At 33.7% G+C, this 9,295-nt stretch overlaps 2 protein-coding genes across 3 annotated transcripts; one reads left to right on the forward strand and one right to left on the reverse strand.

Annotated features, from left to right (window-relative positions):
* The first annotated feature begins 289 nt into the window (after nucleotides 1-289).
* On the forward strand, nucleotides 290-2,707 carry GRF7 (growth-regulating factor 7). Of its 2 annotated transcripts, XR_845051.1 has the most exons (5): nucleotides 290-759; nucleotides 976-1,113; nucleotides 1,229-1,655; nucleotides 1,760-2,503; nucleotides 2,548-2,707. XR_845051.1 is itself a non-coding variant. In XM_011046416.1 (4 exons), the coding sequence occupies exons 2-4, from the start codon at nucleotides 984-986 to the stop codon at nucleotides 2,448-2,450; spliced, it is 1,248 nt and encodes a 415-aa protein (XP_011044718.1). In that variant the 5' UTR covers nucleotides 291-759; nucleotides 976-983; the 3' UTR covers nucleotides 2,451-2,707. The 2 variants fall into 2 exon arrangements, 1 of the variants encoding a protein (XP_011044718.1); XM_011046416.1 differs by having other exon boundaries at nucleotides 291-759; nucleotides 1,760-2,707.
* A 4,171-nt stretch (nucleotides 2,708-6,878) lies between these two features.
* Nucleotides 6,879-8,637, reverse strand: LOC105139811 (cytochrome P450 89A2-like). The gene has a single exon (XM_011046417.1). The coding sequence runs from the start codon at nucleotides 8,532-8,534 to the stop codon at nucleotides 6,966-6,968; it is 1,569 nt and encodes a 522-aa protein (XP_011044719.1). The 5' UTR covers nucleotides 8,535-8,637; the 3' UTR covers nucleotides 6,879-6,965.
* Nucleotides 8,638-9,295: the final 658 nt, after the last annotated feature.

Consider the following 9,295-nt stretch of genomic DNA (forward strand, 5'->3'; position numbering starts at 1 on the left):
TAATGATGAAAGAGAAGTGCTTTTACTGATTTGTCGACTACTGGCACCGCGGTGGTGCGAATGTTGGCAGCATGGAAGCAAAGCAAAGGCCAAGAATGGCGGCAACCCATTCCTATCTCCTAAAATCCCATATCAACCCCACATGACTCCATCCCCACCAGCTAGAGAGAGAGAGAGAGAGAGTTTTTCCAGGAGAGAGAGAGAGAGAGAGAGAGTTTTTCCGGACATTGTTCCTAGAGAAAATTAGAGATATGAGGCCCAACAAGGTGGTCTAGCTTGCTTGTCTCTTTAAAAAGCCCTATAAGCAAGAAAACTAGAGATTGTGTACAAGTGAGATTCTTTTCTTTACGGTAGTTTGATGGGGAAGGGAAAGGGAATTTGCTAAATTGAGGAAATAAAGCTTTTGTTTTATTTTTTCATTATGAGAATAAATTATGGGTTTGACGTCCTGACAAAGCAGCCAAGGAAAGAAACATGACTAGTAATGTTGATTTTGGTGTGAAGCTACACCAACCTATTGATCATCATCAATCATTCCCCTTTAGAAGGACTTCTATGATGGTTCATCATGCAATCTCCACCGTCCATTTGATAGTGGTCCCACATCATCATATGATAGAAACAAGTCCTTAATCAACTATAGTCGGGAACATAAATACAGTGTTGGTGCTTATGGTGGTGCGGTTGGGGTTAGGACTTTGCAGCCTTCTGACACTTCTGAATCAACCATCACCACAGCTTCTGCCTTCAAATCTCCAGGTAGTATAAAAATTCTGCCTTCAAATCTCCAGGTAGTATAAGAAATTCTCTCTCTCTCTCTCGCTCTCGCTCTCTTTCAACTAGTCATATGATACTTCTAGCTGTTTGTCTCTCTGATTTTCACTGTTCAACTTTCAAAGATTAGACCTTTATGAGTAAAGAGTCAAGTTTGGCGTGGACTGACAACTACAGTGATTTTTTTCTTGCCAAGTTCAGGAGGCAATATGGCAGCATATTTGGGTTTTCCTTTTACAAATGCACAATGGAACGAGCTTGAAAGACAAGCCATGATATACAAGTACATGGCGTCTTCAATAAATGTGCCTCCTCATCTTCTAATTCCAACCCCATTAAGTACTGATAAGCCCCTTAATTTCTTCTTGATTGTTCTTGGCTTGATGAGTTTTTCATAAGCCCATCAAAGTTGCAATCTTTGTGGTTAATTTTTGCTATTTTTGGGCACATGCAGTGGGAAATGGACTGGATGTGAGGTTCACAAATAGGGCAGATCTAGAGCCAGGGAGGTGCAGGAGAACAGATGGGAAGAAATGGAGGTGCTCAAGAGATGTGGCACCTGATAAAAAATACTGTGAGCGTCATATGCATAGAGGCAGACCCCGTTCAAGAAAGCATGTGGAACTCAATTCCAGCAGCAACAGCAACAGCAGCAAAAAGAGCCGCCATGATCCTTCTATCTGTACAGAATCTCCTGTTACTGTGGCAATTTCTAACCCCACTATCAACAACAACAACAGTGGCTCTGCTTCTCATGATCATTTTGTTGGGACTATGCCTCAGCCATATATTCAGACCCCAGTTTTTGTAAACAAATCCAGTGAAAAGATTGCGACTTTTGATGCTAACGGAGCCTTTGGTTCTACATACAAGGAACCCAGGTTGGTTTGATCTTTAAATTTTGCTAATAAGTCATTTATTTTGAGGGAAATCTTGAAACTTTCCGATTCATGAGTCCCTGATTTCTGGTGGTTTTGTACCTAAGGAGCCTTGACTGGATGTTGAAGGGGGGAACTGGTCCTATTGTCACAAATGATCAACAATGGCCACATCTAGTGCACACAGAAATTGGACTTGCTACTGAAGGTTCCTTTAACAATGCTTCTGTTCTCAAGCAGCACTACCGAGAAGAGTCTCTGAATCTGAACTCATATGGAAATCTTAATGCTAGAGAAGATCAACACAGCAGCCAATATAGTCTATTTCTTGATGGGGCTCCAAGGAGTTTTATTGATGCATGGTCTAATGATGCAAATTCTGGAAACACAAGTTCTATGTCCTCAGATGGGAAGCTCCCTCTTTCGCCACTCAGTCTATCAATGGGAGGCAATAGGTCTATTGATGATGAAAGGGGTCAGATCCAAATGGGCTTAGGCCTAATCAAACCAGATCAAAACCAAGAATGTGGCGGTGACACCAGCAGCACACCAGGCGGGCCCTTAGCGGAGGTGTTACAATTGAGGACAGTCAACATCGATACAGGAACTAATCAATCTTCTTCTATGATTGAAAATGGAGATTCTATTTGTCCTCCAGCCACTAGAGTCTCTTCACCATCTGAGGTTTTGCAGAAAACACTTGCCTCACTTTCTGATAGCAGTGGTAATAGCAGTCCAACACTTGCCAGTTCAAGGACCAAACCTGAAATTGCCATGCTTTGGTTAAATCAAGCCTAAACTTGAAACCTTTGTGCTTAGTTAAGATAAGGGCTTTTAGATTCGACATATTTTATCATCTTGGTTGTTCTGTTGTCTTTTGGTGAACTGGAGAGAGTCCTGTTTGGTTTATATGTTGTGTTGTAGGGTTGATGTTGTGTTGTTCTTTTCTTCTTGGATCTTCTTCGGATATTAGTGAGGGAGACTTGTCTTAGCCCTCTTATTTTCGGAAAATATCTTTTATTTGATGGAAAAATCTCATTTTGACTTGATGAGGACAATTCCCTTCCTGCTCTGTGTCCATCAGCCTTCACATTTTCAAGCTGTTCTAGCTAACGATTAAGGTGTCCTATGATCCTCCTGCATGGTTTAGCAACAAAATAGTTTCCAAACTTCGGATCTTGAGTTTAGTTTACATAGCCTTGTGTATACTAGTATATTGACCAGCCTACCGCAGCGGTCACTAATAATTTTTATCTTAAATTAAAAAAAATATATAAAGAATATAGTGAATATTTGAAGTATCTTGGTCTGGCTTGAAGCTGAATATAGTTAATATTTTGAGTATCTTGGTCTGGCTTTAAGCTGCCAAGAGCTTCAGTTTGGGAGCGCAGTCAGATACGAAGTTGGATCAATCATATTTTTGGATCTGACTATAATACTGGATCTCATAGAATTAGATCGGGTTGTAGAGCCGGACCTTATATTCTTGAATTAAACTATAAAGATGGACCTAATATTTTTAAAAAATAAAATTAAAAATATTTTAATTTTTTTTTCAAAAATATATTAATATAATAATTTTTATATCATCATATCAAAATAATATAAAAACATCAAAAAAATATTAATTTAAAGTAAAAAATAAAATAAAATAAAATTAATTTTTTTAAAAGCATTTTAAAAAAAAGAAACATTTAATAAGAAAATTTAAATCAATATCAAATGAAAAAAAAGTTATTATCACCTAATTTTTATATGATATAAAAAAATATCATTAATTTTTTTCACAGTATGAAAAAAAATTAAATAAAAGAAAAATTTAATAAAAAATATCTTGAGATAATTTTTTTTTATTTTTTAAAATATATTTTTATATCATCATATCAAAATAATATAAAAATATCAAAAAATATTAATTTGAAGTAAACAAAAAAATAAAATAAAAATTTAATTTTTTTCAAAAATATTTTTAAAAAGTAAAAACAAATATACTTTAAAAACAAATTCAACTAAGTCTCAAATATTTTTTTTTAATTATCACTCAATTTTTATATAATATTAAAATAAATTTCATTAATTTTTTATAATATAAAAAAATAAAAAAATAACATTGACTCAGCTTATTTTTTCTATTCCAACATCCATAGAAGAGAGAGAGTTTCTAAAAAAAACATGTTAGAAGAGTTACATTATTAGGCCTGTTGATAAAGGCCTTTGACGACCTGTAGCAGATCTTAGCGACTCCTGGGCCTTTACCTTTTGTTTCAAAAAAGGTTTTATACCCATAAAATACACTAACTTACATTAAAAAAAAAAAAAGAAGGCAATTGCCCATAAGGGGCAGTGATGTTTTCTTTAAGATAAATACCTTATCATGTCAATCACCCTTTTAGTATTAACATTAACAAATGAGTTATTCCAGCCTTAAGATCCAAGAATGATGTTTAATAGGTTAATTTGAATTAACTCATATTATTTTTTTTTTGTTTTTTTAATTGATTATTTTTTAATTTTATTATTCAACATTGATTTAGTTATGAATCAAACTTTATAATTTATTTTGATTATCTTTTCACAGGGATATCCTGGTTTTATGATCAAGGTTGTGAATTTTGATATTTTAACCCTAATTAAATCAGGTTGTTTTTTTTTGTTTTTTTCCTAGAGGTTATTTCGGTCTTATAACTTGAATCACAAGTCATTTAACATATGATTTGTTTTTTTATTGATTTGTCCTCGTCTCATGACACGAGTAACATGTTTGATGGGTTAATTCAGTTGACTCAATTTTTTTTTAATCGACCTTTTTTCTCTTATAATCTCGTCCTTTAATATTGTATTTGATTAGAAATTAAGTTTCATAATTTATTTTGATTTGTTTGTTATTAGGTTATCATAGCTATATGACTCAGGAGTAGTGCTTAACGGGTTAACTCGAGTTGATTTGACTTGTTTTATATTATTTTTTAATTAAAATTTTTAAAAATTTCATCATTCAACATTAGATCCAACATGATCGATTGAAAATTGAGCTTAATTATTTATTTTAATTTGCTCTTTATAGAGTTATTTTAGTCTTATGATCATAGTCATGAATTTGACAACTTAATCTAAATTAAATCAAGTTATTTTGTTACTTTTATTTTCCGTGTCTAATTATAAAAACCATCAAACATTCAAGACAAAAAAAAATCATAAAATTAATGAGTTTAGATTGCTAAAAAAAAAAAAGCTAAATGATATTAACACATAAATATCATTTTTAGACAAGTCATTTCATTCAATTGGTTAATGACACAGACTTAAAACAAAACACAGGAAGACAACTTGAGGAAAAAAACACAAAATTATTGTTGAAAAGTGTTTTCATACAAGAATTCTAAATCGTATGTTATTACTAAATAATTATTTATGATATATTTCGGTCTTTCTTTAACAATTCTTTAAATAAGCTAAAATCCAAAATTATGTTGAAAATCCAAAAAAAAAGAAGAAGCTCAAATAACATCTTCAGAACCTAATTTGAAGTTCTCTCAGAGGTTAGTTAATTACAATAATCTAAACCTCATATAGATTAAAGCTCGTAGAATCATTTGATAAAATAATTATAGGATAATTTAAACACATAAGCCAAAACAAGTCATCTCTTTTCTTTTTATCATACTACCTTCACATCTAAAATATAATGCCCCCTTTGATATATATATATACACGAGGCTTGTGTTATCTTTATTAAAGAATCACCTTAATCTAATAGTTTAAGTTGTTAGGTGAAGTTTCAACATATAATTTATATTATTCTTTAACATAGCTTCTTAAGTGAAAACCTTTTAAATTTGAAACTTGTATATATCCATACTATTTTATGTTTTATTTTTATTAAATAAATGAGCATAATAAGATTTAAATTTATGACTACTTAGTTATTAAAGTTTTAATACCATATAAAAAAACTATTTTAATATCAAAATTTAAACTGTCAAATAAGATTTTAATATATAATATTTATTATTTTCCGACAGCTTTCACCTTTTAACATCAATGTTATTGGCTCATAGTAGAGTTACCAAGTGAGACGAAGAGCATATGATAATGTACAATGGTGTAAGGCTCATTTAGTGACTCCTAGATATAATATACTCAGAAAGAATCCTAATGTGGATTTTGATGTGAGACCATTTAGCAACTTGTCTATGTCCATGAAAAGAGAAAATATGAATCCTTCAACAATGAAGTAGGAGGAATACCCTCTGCTTTACTTATACTCCTAACTAATTTGTCTCCTTTTCTTCTCTTTTAGCAAAGCTGCAGTTGCAGCCATTACTGCTACTTTTTAGCAACTTATTCTCGCCTTCTATTTCCTGACAAGCTCTCTATAAGCTTCGAATTTGCTTTATTTGTTTGGGTATATTTATAGTCTTCAATTGGTAAAAATTACATCTCTTCGTCAATGATTTTGGCCACGCAAATCATGCCAGATTTCTTGTCAATTTTAATCATCATTCAACCTTTTTGAACTACTATGCAAGGTAGCCAACTGTTAAGGTTAAAATGCTGTCACTAGTAAAATTATCCTAATAACTATTTAACTTGAATTTATTTAGTTTACTTGTGTTAGAAAAAAAGTAACAATAGTTAAAGTGAGGGTTTAATATAAATATATATTACGTAACTCTACTTTAACATATAGAATATAACTCTTTATTCATGTGGATTTAGTTATATTATTGAATTATGTTAAATTTATATGTTTTTCTTGTTTTTTCTACTATGCAATGTTCATTTTATGGTCTTAAGCAAGCATCACATGGTTTCATCACCTTACTACTATAAGAATTTTGTTTCACCAAGATAAACTATTTTTCCTTCACTCATCACTCATGAACTGAAATGATAGTTATATTACTGTAAGTAGATAACATCTTTTACATCCTTTTTAAATTGTTTTTTTTATAAAAAAAGATCCTTTTTAAATTGTTTTTTTTTTTTATCAAACTTAGAAAGTGTAGGGAACAAACATCATTCATAGAGATCCATTCAAGGTTGATATTTATACTAACATTCTATTTATAATTATTTTACTGTTGAATTCACAAACAGAAATATTCATTGAAAGAATCGTCTTTGGTGATTTTTAGTTGGTTGGTAAATTCATTATTAATAAATTTATTGATGACTTTCCAAACCAACCATACACAAAAAAAAAAAAAAACTTATTTCATTACATCATACGTCTTTCATTATATTTAACATATCACTCCATAGAAAACCGTACAGAGGCCAGTTGAAATGCAGGGCATAGCTAGTGCTTGTCTACCTTGGGGATAAGTGGACCTGCAATGGATTTCTCATCGCCATTATATGCTCTATCTTCTCGGACAAATCAACATCATTTCCGTCAACAGCCTTCCACTCATATTTCCAAACTAAATTAGCCACATAAAATTCCAGAAGAAGAATGGATAATTGGTAACCGGGACACATTCTCCTTCCCGCACCAAATGGCATCATTTTAATCTCCCGGCTCCCTGTAATATCAAATTCTTTCGTAATTCCGTTCTCATGATTCAGAAACCTTTCCGGCTTGAATGCCATGGGATCTTCCCACACCTTTGGATCCCACCCCATCTCGGCAACCAGGAAATTTATGGCTGCATTCTTTGGTATCAAATATTCATTATTCAAGACAAAATCTTCCGTCACCGCATGTGGAATCAGAAAACGTGCAGGAGAATGCCGCCTCAGGCCTTCTAAAATCACTGCTTTCAAATACGACATCTTTTTCAAATCAGATTCGTTTACCTCCTTCACATCTCCATCTCCAACAACCCCTTTTATCTCCATGAATAACTTTTCTTGAATTTTTGGGTATTTAACCAGATTTGCCATGATCCATTCCAAGGCAGTTGTAGTAGTATCAGTTCCCGCATTTAGAAATTCGCTGCATAAATCAGAAATTTCCTCCTCGTTGAGTTTTCTTTTGTCATCGGGAAATTCCAGAGCTAATAATGTATCCACGTAAGGTACAGCATGATCATGGTGAGTGTCCATGCCTGTCCTCTCTTCCTCTTGCAACTTCTTTCTAGATCTTATTAAGGGAATTGTTACATCTTGTACGCTTTGACGTAGCTGAAACAATTCCTCCCAGCGTCTACGCAACACGATCTTGGTCACTCTTGGCCATATATTGAGTGTATCGAACCTCCGAGAACCCAAAAACGCTCGATGCACTACTTCCTGGATTTGTTTAATCTGGTCTTCATCAACCTTGTCACCAAAACATATTACGACAAGCAGGCAAAAGATGGCATATAGAAAGTGCTCCCTCAAACAAACAGGCTGACCAGATTTTCCTTGGGATTCCAGGCGTTTCTTAAGGATTTGTAGCGCCCAACGGCGGGAATGAGCGGAATATTTCGCGCAGGAAGGATGGAGAACGTTTTTGGTAAGGTTTTGCCGCAGGAGACGCCAAGACGGGCCATAGAAAGAAAGACTAACAAGTCGCCGATTGCTGCCTCGAAATCTTTGAGTCTCAGAAGCTGGTGGACGGCTTGCAAAGATGGCACCCTTTTGGATCAAGGCCTTGTGAGCGAGGAAGCGGTCAGCTATAAAGATGACGGGGCGAAAGCCGAAGTAGATAGTCAGGATTGGGCCAAACTTGGCATGTAGTGGGTTGAGGATGGAGTGGATATTAGAGGGAGATATGCGGCCGAGCCATAGGAAGTTGCTAATCACTGGAATCGATTGGGGGCTTGGGCTTGGAGGGAGTTTGTGGTGAGCGGGCTTCTTGCTGATGAAGTATCTGTTGAGAATGAATTTGAGGAGGCCAGCGATGGAGATGGAGAGGGAGATAGAAGTGAGGATGAGGAACCAATGATCCATATTGACTTTGAAATGAACAAGTGATGATTTGTAGGAGGCATGGGAGAAGGTCTATATATATAAACTAGCAGGATCAACTTGGACATTGAATTTGAGGGGTCCTCTCTAGAAGAAGCTTAACATGATTAGTATATACGTATGACTTTAAATAATATCTCATTTAATTAACAAGTTTTTATGATCAATTTGTAGAGATTTCCCTGTAACTAGATTTATTTAACATTAAATGAATTGTTTCTATCATTTAACAGGAGGATTAAGTACTCTAGATCAAGGATGTGGTGAACAAAATCTCATGTATCGATCCATCCAGATCCTTGATAAGGATTGAGTGTGGTGCGAGACAACAATGGATGCATGATGATAGCGTACAATGTCACTATACTATAATGGAGCAAACTGCTACTCCTTTCAACGTACGTCGGGAAAATGATAGTCGTGTAGGCAGGGCCAGTTGAATTGAGGATGGAACTGGAGGTGGTGGGTGGAATTTCTGGTTATGTATGTTTTATGTTTATAATTTGGTTATTTAATTTTAATAAAATTATGTTTTGATTTATAATTTTTAAAAATTATTGTTTTAATCCCTAAAAAAATTAACATATATGTGTGTTGTGTGTGCATATATAGTTTGGTTAATATTATGTTGGTTTTGATCACTATGAAATCCGGTATATCTGAAAAGTTAATCTAGAACCTTAATCAAAACTTGAGCTTATAATTAACCTAGTTAAATCTTTGTGACCTGACATTTTATATAT

The sequence above is a fragment of the Populus euphratica genome, unplaced genomic scaffold, assembly GCF_000495115.2.
Source record: "Populus euphratica unplaced genomic scaffold, PopEup_1.0 scaffold97.1, whole genome shotgun sequence".
Taxonomy (NCBI): Eukaryota; Viridiplantae; Streptophyta; class Magnoliopsida; order Malpighiales; family Salicaceae; genus Populus; species Populus euphratica.

Bases quoted from the DNA above. Each gene is read 5' to 3' on its own strand.
- GRF7 (XM_011046416.1), top strand. From the start codon at position 984: ATGGCAGCATATTTGGGTTTTCCTTTTACAAATGCACAATGGAACGAG. The intron at 1,114-1,228 runs GTACTGATAAGC...GGGCACATGCAG, and splicing joins TCTAATTCCAACCCCATTAA to TGGGAAATGGACTGGATGTG. The intron at 1,656-1,759 runs GTTGGTTTGATC...TTTGTACCTAAG, and splicing joins TCTACATACAAGGAACCCAG to GAGCCTTGACTGGATGTTGA.
- LOC105139811 (XM_011046417.1), bottom strand. From the start codon at position 8,534: ATGGATCATTGGTTCCTCATCCTCACTTCTATCTCCCTCTCCATCTCC.